Genomic DNA, 19,654 nt, shown 5'->3' with positions numbered 1-19,654 from the left:
ACTTTAAGTTCCGCTTATTGGAAATCCGCTGATACTGGAAAGAGGTTAGTCAGGACGGGATCGACGGAAAGCCTCCTTATCGATCGTTACCCGGCTTATCGGAAGGACGTCAATGGTGGTCGGACGAAAAGCTTAACGGGCCCAAAATTCAATTAATAGCATCTGTTATTATCTTGACTACAAGTTCGCATAACCGCATATCAATAAAACCCGCATAGTACAAATCGTAGGTCAATTACATCACGAGCTCTGCTAGGTGTGGTGTGTACCATCCCTGCTCTCCTAAGAATAGATGAAAGGGAAAGTTCATCCCATTCGACGTATTATACATATAATTAAGCGCTAGCAGTTGGAGTTGAAATCGGTATGCCAGCCTGATAAATCACGCCCCCTTTATTGCCTCAGGTTTCACCACAGATCATAAATAATGTACGTAAGACAAATCCTACCTTGGATGCCGATACATCCGGAATTCTTCAAGCAGCAAAGCCATAGTGTCTTCAAAGACTCAGGTGGATTGTTATAGAATGATAGGATTCTTGTTCTTGTCATGTGATAAGTCTCAAGGGTGTAACCGAACTTCCAGGATAGATTCACAATTGTAAAAAATAAATAATAAATAATAAACAAGATTGAGTGATATTTACCTGGATTTAAAGAATCTCGGACTGCCAATTAAAACTGAGCAATATTCCTCTAACCGACCTACCAAAAATTCCTTTGAAAAGTGTCTCCGCTCTGACAGCCATGAGCCCCATCTCGCCCATTCTCCACGCGAACCAGGCTCATTCCGATAAGCAACGACACTTCTCATTGGAAGTTGCACATGGCTTCATGGTATCGCCTCCATGACTCTTCAGAGAACCAATTAATATGACGAAAAAGAAATCCTGCAAGATTGGGTGGATAGATGGCTGGAGCCTTGTGTGTTTTGAGTGGGTCGACACGATTTATTTGGCTCAACGCTTGGTTATGCGGTGGGACGCGGTCCTGCCTGGAGGCTTGCCCTAATTTCGAGCGTCCCACCTCCCAGAATGAGCAGTTTTTGGGACTCCGCGGAAATCACTGGTGGGTAGGAGCTTTTAGCTTATTGTGATCTTTCTCCGAGGCGTCATGCGGTATCAAGGAGTTACTGCCGTGACCTAATATGAATATCCACTGCCCGCGCGTGGGTAACACGTACTGGTGCCATCATACGATAGGCAAGAGTCATTTACTGCGGTGGATTCCCCTTTAGTTGGAGTCAATGCATCGGCAGATTGTTCGACTTATTCAAACTCAGTACCCTTGTTCATGCTCCCTCCCTCGTAGTCTTTTGTTCATTGGCCGTCCCTACCGGTATTATGGCAACCATCACGGAGGTTCGGACGGATGCACTCGTCCCAACTGATCTCATCATTAAGACAGGTCAGATCAAAATCGAAAGCGAAGAGATCTCGACAAAAGACCTGTCCGATATCCCTCTGCCACCACCATCAAAATGTCCGACAGAAGTGCTGAGCGTAGATAAAGGAACCCCAGATAGCCATGTTCCTCGTGATCCTCGGCTCATCAGATTAACGGGTGTTCATCCATTTAACGTTGAGCCACCCCTCACAGATCTGTATAAAGAAGGTATGAGTTATAACTGCTCCACCTCCTATCCTCACCAGGTTACTTGTACTGGTTCTCACACTGGACCCTTGAGCCGTTAAATTCTCACACGTTGAAAGGATTTTTAACATCGCCGGAGCTTTTCTATGTTCGGAATCATGGCCCAGTACCCCATGTTAAGGATGAAGATATCCCTCACTGGGAAATTAGTATCGAAGGGTGAGTATAGTGTTGAGTTCTTTGCGCAACACCCGCTGACCAAAGTCTAGGCTGGTGGAGAAGCCTTTGGTTTTGAACTTCCGACAAGTTTTGCAGCAGTACGACCAAATAACGGCGCCCATCACCCTCGTATGTGCAGGCAATCGGCGCAAAGAGCAAAACATTGTGCGCAAAACAAAAGGCTTTTCCTGGGGATCGGCGGGACTATCCACTGCCCTCTTCACTGGCCCATTACTGTCGGATATCCTCCGCAGTGCGAAACCCCTGCGTAAAGCGAAGTACGTCTGTATGGAAGGGGCGGATAAGCTGGTATGCTGCACCTCTAACTTATGATGATGATTGCTAAGTTCGCTGCAGCCCAATGGTCACTACGGCACATCTATCAAGTTGAACTGGGCCCTGGACTCCAACAGGGGCATCATGCTTGCCCATAAAATGAACGGGGAGTCTCTTCGCCCAGATCATGGTCGTCCGTTGAGGGCTGTCGTGCCCGGCCAAATAGGGGGCCGAAGTGTGAAGTGGCTGAAGAGGCTGATCCTGACCGATGCACCAAGCGACAACTGGTACCATATTAATGACAACCGTGTCTTACCGTACGTCCAAGATGCATTATATCTCCCCTGTTCATCATTTATCTAACCGTACCACAGGACAATGGTCTCACCTGAGATGGCATCAATTAACCGAAACTGGTGGCACGATGAGCGATATGCGATTTATGACCTAAACACCAACTCCGCCGTTGCATATCCCCAGAACAATGAGGTCTTGAATATCCTGTCGGCAGGGCCGTCATATACTGTCAGGGGATACGCGTACTCTGGTGGGGGTCGCAGGGTTACTAGGGTGGAAATATCCCTAGACAAAGGCAAATGTACGCAACCTCGTGCGCTCGATATGTGACAATCCTTATCAAAGCTAACGGACTTTTAGCTTGGAGATTGGCGGATGTCGAATATGCAGAAGACAAATATCGTGATTTTGAAGGCGAGCTTTTCGGAGGCAAGGTAGATATGAACTGGCGCGAAACTTGCTTCTGCTGGTGTTTTTGGTCTCTAAGCATCACCATCCCAGAGCTTGAGAGCAGTGACGCCATCCTCGTAAGAGCCATGGATGAGGCATTGGGCGTGCAGCCTCGCGATATGTACTGGTCCGTTCTCGGGATGATGAACAATCCTTGGTTCCGAGTCACGATTACGAAAGAAAACGGGAACTTGAAGTTTGAGCATCCTACCCACCCTAGTATGCCTACAGGATGGATGGAGCGCGTGAAGAAGGCTGGGGGTGACCTAACGAATGGTAACTGGGGAGAAAGACACGAAGGAGAGGAGCCGACATCGCCGGAACCCGTGCAAGAAATAAATATGAAGAAAGACGGGCTAAACCGAACGATCGGTTTTGACGAGTTCAAGGAGAATTCCAGCGATAAGAAGCCATGGTTCATCGTGAATGGAGAAGTGTATGATGGCCATGCATTTCTTGAAGGCCACCCTGGTGGAGCGCAGAGTATTGTCTCCTCTGCTGGTCTGGATGTCTCCGAGGAATTTCTTGCTATTCGTGAGTCCCAACTATATAACACTGCAAACATACCATTCATTGACACTCATCCACAGATAGCGAGACGGCAAAGGCGATGATGCCTGAGTATCATATTGGAACGATGGATCCGGAAGGTCTGAAAGCGCTCAAGGATGATACAACATCCTCGTCCGATGAAATTCGCCCAGTGTTCCTCCAAGCACGATCTTGGACAAAGGCAACGCTGAAAGAAAGGAAAGACATATCATGGGATACACGGATATTTAGTTTCCAATTGGAACACGAAGGCCAAACATTGGGCTTACCGGTTGGCCAGCATCTTATGATCAAAGTCCTCGACACAACGTCTAACAATGAAGCCATCATCCGCTCATACACACCAATTTCTGAAACCAGCCAAAAGGGGACTGTGGACTTGCTGGTCAAAGTATACTTTGCAACAGCCACCTCGGCAGGCGGCAAGATGACGATGGCCCTGGATAGACTGCCGTTGGGCTCCGTAGTCGAGTGCAAGGGTCCGACAGGCAGATTCGAATACCTTGGAAATGGACGAGTTCTCATAAGCGGCAAGGAACGCCATGTTCGTTCGTTTAAGATGATTTGTGGAGGAACCGGTATCACACCGATTTTCCAGGTCTTGCGTGCCGTGGTTCAGGACCAGCACGATCCCACATCTTGTGTTGTTCTCAACGGTAATAGGCAGGAAGAAGATATACTTTGCCGGGCTGAGCTCGACGGCTTCATGGCATCCGACAGCAGAAGGTGCAACATAATACACACTCTATCCAAAGCGCCGGACTCGTGGACAGGCAGACGAGGACGCATATCCGAAGAGCTCCTAAAGGAATATGCGGCTCCAGAAGATGAGAGTATGGTACTGATTTGTGGTCCACCAGCCATGGAAGAATCTGCTCAGAGGATACTATTGGCGCAAGGATGGAAGGAATCAGACCTTCACTTTTTTTGAATTGGTATCATCCATTTGAATGATTTGATGAGTATTTAAGACATGGGTCATAACGGCGTTGGAAATATATACAGGGTTATCTTTGGGAATAGCACACGAATAGTCACGTTAATAGGTACCAACGTCTTTAATATATTAGCACGGTAGACAAACAATATTACAACGAGCCGGAAATACTGTTTAATATAAAACTCCAAGAAGAGCTAGTGTGGTGGAGCTTGTTTTTCATTCTCAGTAATATTTTCTCATATCCAAGCGCGCGAGGAGGTGGTCAAATACACTTGTAGGCGCTTCTCTCGATGCAAAAGTCGTGCCGGACCTGCCGAAAGACTTTGAAGATGCCTTCACGCCATCTAAGTTGCGCAGATAGTTCACAAAATGGGATGTTTGTTTCCGGAAAGTGGCATAGAGCTGATAGGCAATAGCCTCACTTTCGTGTCGCACGCCGCTTGCTCCATCCATCCTCGACAATGGAGCAAATGTTAAAATCGTACCAAAGATACTTTCCAGCAACTTCGCTGCATCAGCATGTCTTTTGCTCAGGAAAAGCGCAAAAAGCATTTGATCGAGAACATCTTCATGATAATCTCTAAGTCTAGGGACAGAATGTGCTGCTTCTATCGTGCCATCGACATCACCGCGGTCGAGGCAAAGTTCAATCTTAGCCAGGCTATCTTGGAACTGCTGCCAAGTCGAGCCAATGCCGACATGAAAGCAATAGTCACTCAATGCAAGTACGAAATGTTGGCAATCAATGCGAAATTTCTGGTACATGTTTCGAGGGTCTCCAGATAGGGAGTCTCTCCCCGTAGAATCACGAATGAGACCTTTGACGACCGAAACCATTCGGAGGAGTCGAAGCAGATGCTTGAAAAGACGGTCATATTTGTTAAGCGATCGCGACGTAATGATAGCTTCCAGGACGTCTGATGGTTTGTACTGGAGACGTAGAAAATCCAAAGCCTCGATTGCGTTAGGATCCTTGCATTTGGCAGTCTCTTCATCAGTCAACTCTCGAATTGAGAAACTGAGGCCGCCAGGAAGCTCCCTCTCCTTGCGGGACTCATTACCCGTTGAGCTATCTGAGCGATCATCGAAGCCGTGACACTCACTCAGGAGCCCAATGAGCACCAATCGCAACTCCGAGCTTGCAGGAGGCCAAGTGTCACGGCTCCCTAACCGTAAACCAGTGTGGACGCTACTACGGACAACACCGGACTTTCGCTCGCCGCTCTGCATGTCCGGGTCAAAGAGAGCGTGCGACAAGCGCGAGGTGAAGAAACCATCCCCAAGAAGCTGGAACCGCCATTGCAGAGATAGGTGATACCGGACCTTGTGCTCCTTGAACAGCAGGTGAAGACAAGAGAAATCAATCAACAATGCCTGGGACGAAAGAAGTGGTGCAAGAGACAGATAGAGAGCAGAGGCTAATTCTGGGCCGAAGTTACACTTATGATCCTCAGGCACTCCAAGATCCTTGTCGTTCCCTTGGTCGATCAATCGGGAGAGCTCGTCTTTCTCTATAGAGGATTGGGTTGCGAGTAATCCAGTCATGTTTTGCGCGTCATCAATGTCAAATAAATCGAAAGTATCTTTAAGTGTACTACTTGCCTCAATATGAGCAGGAGGTTGGGAATTGAGTATCAAATTTCTCATTTCAGAGGGACCACCACGGTTATATCTGAGAATTTCAGACCGAAGCCTGTTTTCGTAGGTCTTTGCTTTTTGTTGTATCCTTTCAATATCTGTCCATGTGCTAGCACAGCTGAGCCTGGGGACATCGCCGTTGCAAATTCCGTCACTCGCAATTGGATGTTGCGGATGGAATCGTTTAAGCAGGCGCAGGCTTCGCCCACTTTCGAAGATTAACTCTGCTTGATCTGCAGGAATGAATGTTGGCATCTCGGCGGGGTTATATCTGTAGTCAAACCTTATTGATTGAGAGGATGTTTTCCTCGGATTATCTTCTGAGTGCTCTAAAGCCACAAAGCTTCTGCCGTTTGCCGCCAGCTCCTTCAATGTCGACGCCTCCAAGCGGAGGCCAACCCAAGTCTCCACATGCTCAAGAAACGGATACACTGTCCGGATAACAATCTCGCGGAAGAGATCCTCCATATGGCCAAAGGTTTGGGAGAAATGGGCGGCCTTTTCAAGCACGACGGAGAATATCTGGGCATCAGACACGGCCCCCTCAACAGCTTCGACCAGGTCTGCCAAAACACTAGCTAATTCACCGCATCGTTGAAACAGGGCTCTAACCTGGATGAGGGACACTATATTGTCAGCATACCTGAGAAGCCTCTTTTCAGCGGTGTAAATGACGACGGCAACGGCGCTCGAAAGTGTAGAAAGGGCCGAGAGTTTAGTTGACTTCGATGGAGCTTTGCCAACGAAGTTTCGCACCCGCTGCATATCCGTGCCGCATCGGATCATCTCATCAGTCAAACCATTAAGCGCAGCGACACTAACACCCGAGAGGCGAATGCCATCAAATGCTCGCTCGAACATTTGGTGTTCCCTGTTATATCGGAAAAACAATGAGCTCCAACCAAGACCAAGCCGGAACAGGGACCGGAAAAAGACAGCATTTCGAGTCACACGGCCTGGTTTCCCGAGCCCGTTCACTGCAGCCTGATTTGCCAACGCTGCATCGAATCCTCTAGCCCCCGATTCACTAAAATATGCGGATGCGGGCTCATGGTACAATCGGTTTTGACAATTCTCCCACGTCTTCAATAATCCCTTGCCATCAACATTGACATCCAAGCTATCCAACGCCCAGATATTCTCTGACCCATCTCCGGTTTCCGAGCGTGCAATGCTTGGTTCGGCATAAGTTTCGCTTGATGCATCGGTTGTTGATTCCGGTACCAAGTCTGAATCGAATACATCGGTTTCGAAAAGATTCAACTGGCGTGATCCAAAACAATCATCATTGATTAATTCCAAAGGGCTTCTGAAGAAACCCCCCGTCAAATCTGGTAAAACCGTATGGTTAGTATTCATGAAAGGACGGATAAACGTCCCAACAATGATACGCACCTGGCAACTCTTCGTTCCAGGGTAGAGTTTCTAGTGGTTGCAGTGACTGTAGAGTAAACTTCGATAGCCTCCACAGATCCTCACTAGAGAATGGGTCCGTATCATAATCTTCTTGCTCCATCGTATGACACGGTCAGCGCCAAAGACTGACGCCATAGAAACAAATCCTTATCAGCTGACGACGCGTTGGCGGCGCGAAATCACGCCTCGCTAGCCTTAAAGTGTACTAGCGTCCCCCCAGGTCACGCTTGGACCACCGCTTGTTTGGGAATCCGAAGCAGAATGAATTTGTCGTGACGCAGTCTACACCAGCTCCCCACGTGTGTCGCGCTCTAATACAGAGGATCCTGAACGTCATCGAATATTACAGAATAGGAGATTGTTATGCACAACGGTCAATATGCCTCCCAGGAAGAAGCCTAAGCTTACCGCTCAATCCGAAGCCGCGCAACCATCCGTGAACACCCCCGCCAGTGATAGCGCAGCTCAGCCTAACACGGATTACGACCCGGTGACGGACCCATGGACGGATGAACAGGAGACGGCGCTACTGAAGGGTATAATCAAATGGAAGCCGGTTGGTTCGTAGCTACTCCTAGTGCCACTCCAACAAGCCAACTTCTGCTAACCAGTTTGTCCCGTCGAAGGAATGCACAAACACTTCCGTATGATCGCTATCTCCGAGTTCATGAAAAGTCAAGGCTATGCACCTGTCCACGCGGAACATACACGGATACCTGGGATCTGGAAAAAATTGGGGACCTTGTATAACCTTCCAGCACTCGATGAGCGGGTAGGTAATGACGGCTGTTTATGTTAGTCATGGATTGCTAACATTTGCACTTTGCCATGTAGGAGGATTCCTTAATAACAGATACTTCTGATGATGTAGATGGCTTGAAAGAGCTTTACTGTCCATTTGAGCTTCCTGAAGATGAATACGGCGAGTTGATGTTCGAGAGGAGATTAGCAATGGAAGGTTCCGCTTCGCCCGTTCATAGTGCCCACGCCGAATCTAGGCGAGGTAGCACTGTAGCGGACACAGATGGTGCGTCTTACTGATTCTTGGTTTCTTTCCGAGTTCTGCCTAGTTTCTGACTCCTGTACGCATTTAGAACCTCGATCCTCTCCGGCGCCGTCAAGAGGTAGGAAGTCTGGTCGTGGAGGTCGCCAATCGGCACGAGGCGCTCGATCTTCCCGGCTACAGGTAGAAATCGAGGCCCCGAGGAGGAGTTCGGGCACGGGGGAAGAAGAAGGTGACTCTGAGGATGCTGCAGCGAACGAAGAAGCGGACGAAGAAGGTTCGGACGCGGCGAAAGACGACAGCGAAGGTGACGAAGAAGCCGAAGAGGATACGGGAGGCTCTCCAACAGCACGAAGCACACGAGCCCAGACAACACGAACAAAACAAAAGGAGAAGAGAAGTAGTGGCACAGGAACTAGACGAGGCGGTCGACGACGGTAGATTTAATGTGTACTTTTATTTCATGATGATTTGAACTTTGATACCTTTGGAGGACTCAGGGCAGGCGTTTCTTTTACATTCACATATAGTAAATTTATCATCACATTCGGTCTACTTGAAAATTTCATTGGAATCGGTTTCGGTTGGCGGACAGTCAACGGAACGCGATGCTCTCTTCATAAAACATGTTTCGGTCACTTAAGTGTTTGTGCCAATTGATGGGGTCAAGATTACGATGAAGAGACTGAGGCATCTTGCAAGGTAAATGGCATCTAAATAAATACATTGTACGTATAAATAGGTCACTACATTTGTTCTAGTCATTCACAGGCTAAAAGGAGATAATCAAGGGAAATAGTACATGGTGCGAACCGAATCCCTTACAGACGCTTCATGATGGCCTCAGCGTACTCGTGGGTCTTGGCCTTGCCGCCCAAGTCACCGGTGAGAGTCTATATAACGTTAGCAATTGTGGTACACTAGCGAACAGGGGTCAGTATCCAGATCAGCTTACCTTTCCCTCGGCAAGGGTATCGAAAGTGGCCTTCTGGATACGAGCAGCATGCTCGCCAAGACCCATGTGCTGCAGCATCATGATACTGCTCAGAAGCAGAGCAGTGGGGTTAGCGAGGCCCTTACCGGCAATGTCGGGGGCAGAGCCGTGAACAGCCTCGAAGATGGAGCACTCGTTACCGATGTTACCGGAGGGAGTGAGACCAAGACCACCGATCAGACCGGCGCACATATCGGACAGAATGTCACCGTACAGGTTAGGCATGACAAGAACCTTGTCGTTGTAAGGAGTGGGGTCAGTGACGATCTTGAGGCAAGAGTTGTCCAGCAGCTCTGCGTCGAATTCGATATCGGGGAACTCCTTGGCAATATCACGGGCGAGGTTCAAGAATAGACCATCCGACATCTTCATGATGGTAGCCTTGTGCACGACGCGGACCTTCTTCTTGTTGATGGAACGAGCATATTGGAAGGCAAAGCGCAGGACTCTCTCAGAGGCCTCCTTGGTGATGAGCTTAATGCTCTGCACGACACCATCGACGACGACGTGCTCAATACCAGAGTATTCACCCTCGGTGTTCTCACGGATCAGGACGGTATCGACGTTGTCGTAGGGGGTCTCGTAGCCAGCAACGGAGCGGCAAGGACGCACGTTGGCGAAAAGGTTGAAGGTACGGCGGAGAGTAAGGTTCAGAGAAACGTGTCCCTTGCCAACGGGGGTCTAAAAATTTTTTTCGGCTCAGCAAAAGATCACCATGATGCATGAAAGCGTTGACATACAGCAAGGGGCCCCTTGAGGGCGACATAGTTCCTCTTCACACTCTCAATGGCTTCGTCGGGAATTGCGGTCTTTCCATCCTTCAGGATAGGAGTAACATCGACTGGCTCCCACTTGACGGGGGCCTGTAAATAGATTTAGTAGCACGTCTTAGATTTTACAAGCGGCCTGGAGGGAAGAAACATTACGTTTGCGGCAGCGAAGATGTCCTTGACGGATTGCGAGATCTCAGGACCAATGCCATCACCTTCAATCAGAGTGACCATGTACTTTCCCTATAAAGATAACATTTCCATCAGAAGGGTTGTTCGGAGGCATGAAATTTAGTTCTAGACTGTGTATAGATCGATCATCCAAAAGATTTCTGGCGGGAGACGCCGGACTAAGGGAAGAAAAGATCCGAGACAGAAAAAAAAATTCGGAGGCTTCGGGGCGCAACATACATCGGTGTCCTTCTGGCCCTTGAACTTAGCGACACGCTCGTCGGCAGCAGCGGCATAGCCACGGAGCTAGGTAAACTAGGTTAGCTACGCAAGAATTGACAGTTGAGCCGAAGATGGGAGTGGACTTGGTATACCTGCGAAAAGGGCGAAGCAATGCTCGGGGAGACACGAGTGCTCCGCAAGCATTGGCGGGCGGGGAGAGCGAAGTTTCTAGCGGCAAACATTGTGACAGGTCCCCGGGGTCAGCGACAAACAACACAGGTTTGGAGAGGAGAGTATATGAAGGATGGGAAGGAGAGAAAGAAGAAAGGCGGCGGCGGGTTGCTCTGTGCGGGAAGTGAGAGAAGGTTCCTCAGGCCAATCTTGACCTCTCTCGGCACCGCCGCTGCCGACCGACCGGCATGGCCTGGGATTCCGTGTTTGGCTGCCCAGAATCCACTTGGTGTCCTTTCCCTAGATCAGATAACAACTGACGGGACGGTCACGGGGTCACCACACCTCGTTCATTGTCTTTATTATTTCATTGTAATTTTCCCCAAAACTTCCCTAAACCTAACTTATAGTCTGGCGCCCGAGATTTCCCCACCTGTGCGGCTACGTGCCTACCTGCATGTGGCCTCCTGGATCGTTCCCCCCCCGGCGGTTGATCGGTCACCTGCCCTCTCCTAGACTAAGCGCGCGGACACCTTGCAACAATGGCCGACGCAGATATCGCAAACTACTATAGTCTCCCTTCGGCTTTTCCTGAGGAGTGGCCTGCAGAGCTAGACGAAAGCGATCATTCGGAGGATGAGGCACTTACCCGCACTGGTTCGCGGCGATCCCGGTACTTTGCTCTCGAGCGCAGTAACAGCCGCCAGAAAGGCGTCAACCTAGGGTCATTCAAAGGAAACAATGGTCGGGAAAACATTGTCCAAATGGACGAGCCGGATCCGCTCGGGACAGGCGATAGCGTCCTCAAGATCTTGAAGAAGAGGGGGCTGTCTGTAGAAGAAGAGAGTCGCTTGCGAAATAGATTTTTGCTCTCATCTACTTCATTTTCCCCAGCTCTGTTCCTTTCGCAGGCTCACTCCGATGCGTCGATTAGATCACTACTCAATGGATTAGAATTTCTCTCACACTCGATCGATCAGAAGTCAGCTTCGCTGAAAGTACTTGTCGAGGCGAACTTTGAGCGATTTGTTAGAGCTAAAGCAACAATTGATAGTGTATACACAGAGATGAGGAACCAAGGGAAGACGCAAAACTTATCGGTCTCTCAAGCTCGCCGCAGGTCAGGACATTTCCGGAACCTCTCGTCGGGCAGACAGAGCATAACTTCCGCGACGATTACAGACTCGGGGCCTGGGAAGAATGCTCTGACAAAGGAAAGTGAATACGGCATGAAGGGCATCCGCGGTCCACTTCTAGAAGCCTCTGTCAAAGCTGAAGAAGTCTGGGGCCCTGCGTTAGGTGGCCGTGAAAGAGAACAGGTTCTAAAATCAGTTGTCGAAACTATGGAGAAACACCGGGATGTCTATGAAATAGGCGGTCTCCTTGCGAAGTCCATCAAGCAGAGAGACTATGATTCTGTTTTCGAGCAGTACACCAGGGCAAGGACGCTCGCGAAGGAGGCCAGGATTATTGCCGATACGGCGACGAGCAAAAGCCGGCCGTTGACAGACGAGGAGACTCACATGATTTTAGCAATGGGGAGGATGTGGTTGGATGTTGACCAGCAAATACAAGCATTCAAGCATGATCTTTGGAGGCGCTTGAGTGAGTCACCTATCACCTCGACGACGGTGACAGCTTCAGGTCCAGTTGAGGAACATATGGAACTAATTGGCGCTCTGCTGGAATTGGGTGTCGAGGATAACCCCATATGGGTCTGGCTTCTTGGCCGCTATGAGTACTTGAAAACGAGAATTACAACTTTTTGCGAACGCGGCAAGACAGAATTAGAGATACTCAGGCGCAGGCTCGCTTCTGGCGAGAAGCCGACGCCTCAAGCACTGGCATCCTATCTCCGACTCGCTCCCCGTGATGGTGCAGCAAGTACTCCAGCGACGCTTGACACTGACCAGGTCATCGAACTCTGGGAATGTGTACATACTTACTTAAATAGACTGCTCTCGTCACAGGGAGGCCTTCTGGGTGAAGTCTTTGATTTCTGGGAAGCGGCACAATCCTTTATCGAGGGTAGCAAACAGAAGCTTCTCCCAACCGGATTCGAAGGGGAGAGTCGTAAGCATCACCGGCTCTCCCCTAATGACGCCAGTGAGCTGCAGAAGGGCGTTGTCGAATTAATTAATCTAATTCGTGAAAGCATTCTGTCGCTGTTCGCCGACCCTCCAGTGGAGGATGTTACTATCCTCACCTCTCCAATACCACCACCAAGCCCCAAGAGTCCGATGAGCGGAGGAATTACTCCCACCGAGTCCCGTTTCAAGCTAGATCCCAAGAATATGCCATTTCCCACCCCAAAGCGTGGCGAAGCTTGGGAGGACTTTGCATTTTGGCCTCCCTTTTCCAATTCCCTTAGCGGCATCCACTACCTCGGCCAATTCCTCGTCCTCATTGGCAGAGCAGCCAGTGAAATGGCTGCATTGGCCCCTGTACGAAGTACAGACAACGCTTATGACCTCCTCAAGTCACTTGTGAGCGTCACTCGTGAACGTTCCGTTCGCGCAGCATGCTACGCCTGGGGCAAAGATGCAGAAGTTTGCAAGATGTTGGAGGACTGGACGAGGGATCCGGAGAAAAAGGATTTGACCAAGATGCCCGGTTTGTTTGTGGCTTTTGAGAACGCAATTCTCAGTGGAATGCAGAAGATCCTTTACATTTCGGAGGCCATGGTAAAATCGGCTGATGTAGATGTTGTCACACAACCTCCTGCGAAGCTTCTACAGATGGTGCGCACGCAGTTTGTGTCCAGTATTTACAAGGCCCTCAGCGGCTTGGTCGAGAATGCGGAACATCCCACCCTTCCTCAAGAGGACAGTGAATGGGTGCTAGCGGAGCCTGCGACGAGTAGTCTCTCTGATTCATCCACAGCGCTTTTCATCGCGGATGCGGTCGATGCCCGAAATAGGGTAGGTCTCTCATGAATTTCGAATGCTTCCATGTCAACTAATCGTGGTTATAGAATGTTCGCATCCTCCTCACTTTGTCGAATATCAAATCATTCCAAGCCGATCTCGTCCCTCAGCTCGTGGCGAACTTTGAAACTTCATTTTCCGTCAGGTTGACTGAGGAAGCCAATACTGTTCGCGACGTACTCAATCAGATTGACGACCGCTTGTTCCAGTCATACACTAAACCCACCATCAACAAATTGAATACAACAATTGTTGATGGCATTACTGCCCCGGATTGGGAGCCGACCGTCCCTCGCCCCGAACAAGTCCGGCCGTATGTGTACAGCGCAATGCTGACTCTTGTGCTCGTCCATACGGAGATCTCGACGACCATTCCTTCCAGTTCATCGGCGGCAACTAATCGGTCGTCTCCAGCGGGTCAGCCACCTTTGCTGACCATCATTCTCACGCACTTGTTGACGAAGGTCTCTTCATCTCTCTTAACGGCTTTCAGCTCTCGGTCGTCGTATACCTTGGCGGCTTTGATGCAAGCCACTCTCGATACTGAGTTCATTGCACAGACCATGTCGCAATTTTCTACAGACGAAGCCTCTACTGTGCAGAGCCAGATCTACGTGGAACTCGACCGCCGAACCACACACGAAGCCCGGGCTCGTCTTCAGTCAGAGCTTGGCGAAATGCGGGGAACGTTGAAACGATTGAGGGAGAGAACTAAAGGAGAGTTTGCCTGCTTTAGGAAGCAAAGAAGCCGGACGGAGCCTAAGACACCGGCATAGTACTTAATGGTAGATAATTGAACATTGGCAATCCACACACCAGAGGTGCAATCAACGAACGTAAACAAGATCCAGTGGGTATCATTTTTTTAACACTTTTCAACCAGCATCATGTCCCATTTGAATAGGTCCCCTCTCCTACGTCTGGCCTACCATCCGTTGCACCCGGCTCAGCAACACATTACTTTCGCGACCTAATCTCCTCTTTCCATGCTGGTCCGGCCGTCTAGCCCTAGCCATTGCCTCGCGATCCTTTTGTCTAAATTCACGCTCCTCCTGTCGCTTTTGCGCCTCCTGTCTGCGCTTCTCCGCAAGCTCCATCTCTTTCGCAAAAGCGGACTGCTTGGGCTTCCGCTTCCGGCGACCTTCGCCATCTTGATTTCTAGCTCGCTCGGGGCGGGGGCGGGTCTCAGGCGCTGGCTGATCTAGCATCGCCTGTCGGTCTGGGTGCAGCTCCAGCGAGGCAGGTTCTGCCTCTGGCGCATTATCATCCTTCCCAGCATTTTCCTCCGCTAATTCGTAGACTGACTTGCGGGGGGCAGCAGCGAGCTCTTCGGCTCTCACTTTGGCGTAGGCCTTTTTAACTTTGGCCTTCTGGATAAGGTCGGCTTTGATTTTCTGGGCTAGAGTGGGTCGAGGTTAGCAAGAGGACCTTGCAAGGCCGTTTTAAAACTTTAGTCCATAAAAAAGATAGACGAAGGGAGACAAATGAAAAATGAAAAAATGTTAAAAAAAAAAAAAAGACCATACTTTTGCGGCGATAGGTACCATCAGGCAGGTTTGCAGGTCCCACAGAGAATCCCTTCTTCTTCTTTACTGGCGGTTCAGTTGTGCGTTGTTCTTCGGACTTTGCATCGATATCTCGGGAGCGCTTGGCTGACATGATGGACGAACTTGGGTTTTCTTTTCTTCCTTAGTCGGTAGGGACCTTGGGCTAGGTAGTTGGACTGTTTTGAATAATCTACTTAGTTTTGGATCTTGTTGGGCAACAATTGACGTGGCAAGTGATTCAGTTGCAGCGTACGAGGGAGGATGGCGGACAGAGATAAAATCTCTAGGCAGTGTAGACTTTCGTTTTCCCCGTGCAGAATGTTCCGACTATCAATAGTTTCACGCAGGACGAGGGTGGGCGCATATGAGGTGTCACGGAGGGGGAAAGATGAAAGTGGTAAATGTTGTAATGACACAATGATCTACTTCCGGGTGTTTTAAAGAGACAGAAGAAGAGAAAAAAAAAAAAACAGTATGGGTACCTTAGGATCTTAGTTCATACAATGATACATTCATGACTTACTTTGTTAAGAGATGGATTGCGATAAGGGAAAAGTAAGATCCATAATGGTAATAAAACGGTAACGTTACCCGTGGATTGGGGAAATTTCAGTGATCCCATTGCAATTTAATCCCATTCCCCTCCACCCAAGAAAAAAAAAAAAAAAAAAACCGAAGCCAACGGATTTGTTCGCGGTGGACCAAAACGCCCACCCCATGTCGTTTCAGGCGCCTCATGACTCAATTATACTCTCGTCATTGAAATAGTTCACCCAAATTCCCTCCCCAACTAACAAACTTTAGCTCACCCACGTCGCATCACCTTACTTCAGTTCCGTCCATAGACCGATCCCCGTCATACCTCAAGTCTACTCCTGACAAAGACCGCCACTTCGACCCCCAACATCCTTTCTGTTTATACCTTCGTTACTTCCCTCATGCGTCCTTGTACCTTCCCGTCGGCCTAACTATCTTTCATTGGGATGTATAGCTTTTTATATTTCCAGTCAATACTAACTAACCCCCGGTGATCATGCCCATATTCCAGGATCCAGATCGTCAGCGGTTCTATGACCTATGGTCGGATGACCACCCCCCGATAAGAGAAGATGAGCGTCAAGTTGGGGCCTCCTCGTTGGGCCGTCATCATGGAGAGCTGAAATCCCCGGGAAGGCGTATTAGTTTCCCTGGTGAGACATCTCTATCGGATTGCAGTCCATCAGATCGGCGTACCTGCGACCGAGAGGAATTGATTCATTACATCAAGAGCGCCGATACCTCGGCTTGGGCGCATAGGCTGGTATGTATAATCTCTCCTCTAGAAAGGCAAAACCCTTCAGAAAAAAAGAATGAGAAGAAAACTATATTCTTGCGGCATGCGCATTTGCTCACATGGGTTATGATATAGTATGGAGATTCAAATGCTGGCCATTCCATCTCCCGCACGCCGGACAAGACGTCCGACATGAAAGCTGAATTTATTGAGCAAGGCATTCCTAGTGATAGCCCGGGTACAAACGGTCAAGAATTAGGTTCTCCAGCTGATATCGAACGCCCTCGGTCAGCACTGCATTCTGGCGACTTTCGAGAAGGGGCCCGTCAAGATCCGCAACCATTGCCGCAGTCACCGCTACCCGGACTTGAGTCCGGCTCACATTTCCCCCTTCTGGGCTCTTCCCCAACTGCTCCCTGGTTCACGGCTCCCGTTTTTGTATCGCCCGAGAGACCGCCATCTATCACAGTTAATGTGTTTAATGAAAACGCAAGGCCACCATCCCGCTCGCGGGCACCGTCCGTGGGCTCCTTCTCCTCTAGCTACGTCCTAAAGGCGCCGACAAGCCCTCTTGTATACCAGGCGAATAATACCGATTTAGATTTTTCTGTCAGAACCGATTTATCTGAGCAGCTTGATCCCTTGGAGAGGGCCAGCCGTCGTCGTACGCTACCGCCAGAGTCTTTCCGGCACCTTCAATCGTCGCCCACAACCCATCGAGAAGCGTTCAATTTCCAGTCCAGCCATTCCCCCGGGAAATGGAATGCGCCGCTCCCGTTCCACCATCGTAATCCTCGCCGGTCTTTAAACTCGGCGTATACTCTTCAATTGGCGTCTTCGGTACAAAGTCCATCCCCCAGAACCAGGAGGCCCTCACTTGCGTCGGAAAAATCTTCCAGACCGCATGCACCATTGGTTGGATCCTATGAAGAATCTATTCTACGTGGGAGAATGTCGATGAATCCATCAAAGCCACTCGATTTCACAGCGCAAATAGGGGTTTTAGGGAAAGGAAAATGTAAAGCGAATCTCAAGTGCCCGCCCCACGTCACAATTCCGTTTCCGGCAGTTTTCTACAGCTATCCCACTTCGGGTAGCGGCCGCTCGATTTCAGACGATAACCCTAGTCCTTATGTTGGCTTGATAGACTTGGAAAACTCCCTTCCAAAGGACACAGCAGCTTCAAGTCGACGTCGCAGGCATCATCAAAGTCCCGCAGGTGCCCGCGGTGAAATGACAGACAATCCACCACCGCCGAGGGCCAATGACCAAGATTCTCTCCGCAGACGAGAGAAGAGACACAGAAGGGCCGAGTCGCCCAGATGTCCGCCAGGGGGTTGCTATCGAATACCTCAACAGGGCCAGCTCCAAGTGATAATTAAGAACCCGAACAAGACAGCTGTAAAATTATTTTTGATTCCATATGATCTCAGTGACATGGAACCTGGAACCAAGACATTTATTCGGCAGAGAAGCTATTCAGCGGGTCCTGTCATTGATATGCCGTTGACTGCGCGGAAGAACTACGGGACTGATCGTCCAGAGGCGTCCTTGAACTCATCGGAGGATCCAAAGGACAAGCCCATCCTGAGGTATCTGATACATTTGAACATATGCTGTCCGTCCAAGGGCCGTTTCTATCTACACTCAAGCATCCGTATTGTTTTTGCTAATCGAGTTCCTGACGGCAAAGAAAGACTCCGGAATGAGATTCAGCATCCGGAGCCCCGATATATGCCGTATAAGCCTGCTCGTGATGTCAATCAGACGCACTTGAATACGAAGCTAGCAACGGATAGGGGATGCCGAAGACCGGCTGCTGATCAAGGATCCGTTCCAGCTTCATTGCCCGATCTCCCTTCCCCGTGTGGACGAGAGGGCCAGCCTGCAACACCAATGCCAGCCATTGAAGCGCAGGCCGTCTCTAGTAATTTGAAGGATGTCCGCTCAGCGCAGCGAGCTCCTCATCCTTTCCGACCCATTCCGTCCCTAAGGGAAGAAGTGCTTCCCCTGCATAACTACGATGCAGCCGAAACCTATCAAACTGGTAGTGGAACGTATAGTAAACTCACCAAAGGGGACCTTGGATACGGTGGCTATCCATTTAGTCCCGTGAGCGGCTCTGAAGCTGGCGAAAGCCTACTCGCCAAACGCCTGAGAGGGTTAGATGTACAAAAGCATAATTCGTCGGGCATCAATTAAAGCCACCCAAGATTGCCAAACCGCCCATCGACACAATCCACCTAGGCCGCTCCACATTTCCATCAGTATACATCGTCTTATTTAGCCTTTCTTTTTTTTCTATTTCTTTTTCTCGTTGACTTGTTACCACGATGCAGGATACACGCTGCCTAACTGACATTCAAGGTGCAGGCTCATCTTCTGGACATGAACACAATCGCCTCCCGTTTTCCACAAATCTACACGGGCCAGCCAAGGGCGCATGACATACGTACATTTAATACCCAAGTTCTCGATTATTGAATTCACGGCATCAACGATGCTTCGGAGTCCAGGAAGTCTCCTCTCTTTTACTGATTCATTTGTTTTGTCAAGGCGTGCAGAGTTCAGTTCGACTACCGGAGAAGGCCATCTGTCTTTCGAGTATCGCGTGTTTTTCTAACGTGTTTTGTTCTGGTTGTGTGGAGGTTGGTTACTTAGGTTAAATATATGCTTTAAACAGAATAACACATACGCATATACATTGACAGAAAGTGCTTCTGAAATATGTACGTATCTATCCGTATCGGGGTTTCTTGACCTAGAATTCCCTCATTTGGATTATCTCCTCTTGAGTGACAGTAGTCAAGACCTTGCTCGGTGAGGACTTTATATCACAGGCTACAGCTCAGTGCGCAGCAAAAAGCCCTAAGCTAGATGATATATTTCCATAAGACGTTAAATGTGAGTCCTTTGCTCACTTGTAAGGACATGTTTCCCCTACCAAGTCACCGGACTTCGTTGAATAATTTCATTTCTAACCATTCTATGATATCCCATACTTCTTTACTCCTGCTCTTCATGTCTCCCATCACATATTGACAAAGACAGTCACAGAAAGAAGTATTTTCGAAGTAAAGATATCCAGAGGCAACAACATTGTAAGGGACGATTGGCAAGTAGCTGTAGATTATAATCCGGGCACTCATAAAGAAGAAGATGCGCAACGTAGAAGAAGCAGACGCCTAGATGAAG

General features: G+C 49.3%; 7 protein-coding genes across 7 annotated transcripts; 4 read left to right on the top strand and 3 right to left on the bottom strand.

The window, feature by feature from the left end:
- Positions 1-1,343: 1,343 nt before the first annotated feature.
- On the top strand, positions 1,344-4,318 carry niaD (nitrate reductase NiaD; the record flags this gene model as incomplete). The annotated part of the gene is made up of 7 exons (XM_032058443.1): positions 1,344-1,614; positions 1,713-1,812; positions 1,863-2,121; positions 2,170-2,405; positions 2,463-2,686; positions 2,746-3,369; positions 3,426-4,318. 7 exons carry the CDS (start codon positions 1,344-1,346, stop codon positions 4,316-4,318), a joined length of 2,607 nt encoding a protein of 868 aa, XP_031919286.1.
- A 231-nt stretch (positions 4,319-4,549) lies between these two features.
- Positions 4,550-7,481, bottom strand: BDV38DRAFT_277249 (tubulin gamma complex associated family protein; the record flags this gene model as incomplete). Its single annotated transcript, XM_032058442.1, has 2 exons — positions 4,550-7,296; positions 7,361-7,481. 2 exons carry the CDS (start codon positions 7,479-7,481, stop codon positions 4,550-4,552), a joined length of 2,868 nt encoding a protein of 955 aa, XP_031919285.1.
- Positions 7,482-7,535: 54 nt separating this feature from the next.
- On the top strand, positions 7,536-8,896 carry BDV38DRAFT_63217 (uncharacterized protein). Its single transcript, XM_032063671.1, has 4 exons — positions 7,536-7,941; positions 8,008-8,153; positions 8,216-8,408; positions 8,476-8,896. The coding sequence occupies exons 1-4, from the start codon at positions 7,761-7,763 to the stop codon at positions 8,823-8,825; spliced, it is 870 nt and encodes a 289-aa protein (XP_031919284.1). The 5' UTR covers positions 7,536-7,760; the 3' UTR covers positions 8,826-8,896.
- Positions 8,897-9,116: 220 nt separating this feature from the next.
- On the bottom strand, positions 9,117-11,249 carry BDV38DRAFT_63065 (isocitrate dehydrogenase (NAD(+)) IDH2). Its single transcript, XM_032063669.1, has 6 exons — positions 10,694-11,249; positions 10,560-10,625; positions 10,305-10,391; positions 10,119-10,241; positions 9,340-10,059; positions 9,117-9,277 (listed from the first exon to the last, which is right to left on the bottom strand). Exons 1-6 carry the CDS (start codon positions 10,781-10,783, stop codon positions 9,206-9,208), a joined length of 1,158 nt encoding a protein of 385 aa, XP_031919283.1. The 5' UTR covers positions 10,784-11,249; the 3' UTR covers positions 9,117-9,205.
- On the top strand, positions 11,078-14,520 carry BDV38DRAFT_63116 (exocyst subunit SEC5). Its single transcript, XM_032063670.1, has 2 exons — positions 11,078-13,633; positions 13,687-14,520. The coding sequence occupies exons 1-2, from the start codon at positions 11,255-11,257 to the stop codon at positions 14,413-14,415; spliced, it is 3,108 nt and encodes a 1,035-aa protein (XP_031919282.1). The 5' UTR covers positions 11,078-11,254; the 3' UTR covers positions 14,416-14,520.
- A 33-nt stretch (positions 14,521-14,553) lies between these two features.
- Positions 14,554-15,298, bottom strand: BDV38DRAFT_277245 (uncharacterized protein; the record flags this gene model as incomplete). The annotated part of the gene is made up of 2 exons (XM_032058441.1): positions 14,554-15,038; positions 15,166-15,298. 2 exons carry the CDS (start codon positions 15,296-15,298, stop codon positions 14,554-14,556), a joined length of 618 nt encoding a protein of 205 aa, XP_031919281.1.
- Positions 15,299-15,866: 568 nt separating this feature from the next.
- BDV38DRAFT_232976 (uncharacterized protein) lies at positions 15,867-19,399 on the top strand. The gene is made up of 2 exons (XM_032053103.1): positions 15,867-16,486; positions 16,595-19,399. The coding sequence occupies exons 1-2, from the start codon at positions 16,220-16,222 to the stop codon at positions 18,659-18,661; spliced, it is 2,334 nt and encodes a 777-aa protein (XP_031919280.1). The 5' UTR covers positions 15,867-16,219; the 3' UTR covers positions 18,662-19,399.
- The last annotated feature ends 255 nt before the right edge of the window (positions 19,400-19,654 follow it).

This window comes from Aspergillus pseudotamarii (genome assembly GCF_009193445.1).
Source record: "Aspergillus pseudotamarii strain CBS 117625 unplaced genomic scaffold BDV38scaffold_2, whole genome shotgun sequence".
In the NCBI taxonomy this organism is placed as follows: domain Eukaryota; kingdom Fungi; phylum Ascomycota; class Eurotiomycetes; order Eurotiales; family Aspergillaceae; genus Aspergillus; species Aspergillus pseudotamarii.
This window is presented reverse-complemented; position numbering and strand designations above follow the sequence as displayed.

Bases quoted from the DNA above. Each gene is read 5' to 3' on its own strand.
- BDV38DRAFT_232976 (XM_032053103.1), top strand. From the start codon at position 16,220: ATGCCCATATTCCAGGATCCAGATCGTCAGCGGTTCTATGACCTATGG. The intron at 16,487-16,594 runs GTATGTATAATC...GTTATGATATAG, and splicing joins CGGCTTGGGCGCATAGGCTG to TATGGAGATTCAAATGCTGG.
- BDV38DRAFT_63065 (XM_032063669.1), bottom strand. From the start codon at position 10,783: ATGTTTGCCGCTAGAAACTTCGCTCTCCCCGCCCGCCAATGCTTGCGG. The intron at 10,626-10,693 runs GTATACCAAGTC...TAGTTTACCTAG, and splicing joins TTGCTTCGCCCTTTTCGCAG to CTCCGTGGCTATGCCGCTGC. The intron at 9,278-9,339 runs GTAAGCTGATCT...AACGTTATATAG, and splicing joins ATACCCTTGCCGAGGGAAAG to ACTCTCACCGGTGACTTGGG.
- BDV38DRAFT_63116 (XM_032063670.1), top strand. From the start codon at position 11,255: ATGGCCGACGCAGATATCGCAAACTACTATAGTCTCCCTTCGGCTTTT. The intron at 13,634-13,686 runs GTAGGTCTCTCA...TCGTGGTTATAG, and splicing joins CGGTCGATGCCCGAAATAGG to AATGTTCGCATCCTCCTCAC.
- BDV38DRAFT_63217 (XM_032063671.1), top strand. From the start codon at position 7,761: ATGCCTCCCAGGAAGAAGCCTAAGCTTACCGCTCAATCCGAAGCCGCG. The intron at 8,154-8,215 runs GTAGGTAATGAC...TTTGCCATGTAG, and splicing joins TTCCAGCACTCGATGAGCGG to GAGGATTCCTTAATAACAGA. The intron at 8,409-8,475 runs GTGCGTCTTACT...GTACGCATTTAG, and splicing joins CACTGTAGCGGACACAGATG to AACCTCGATCCTCTCCGGCG.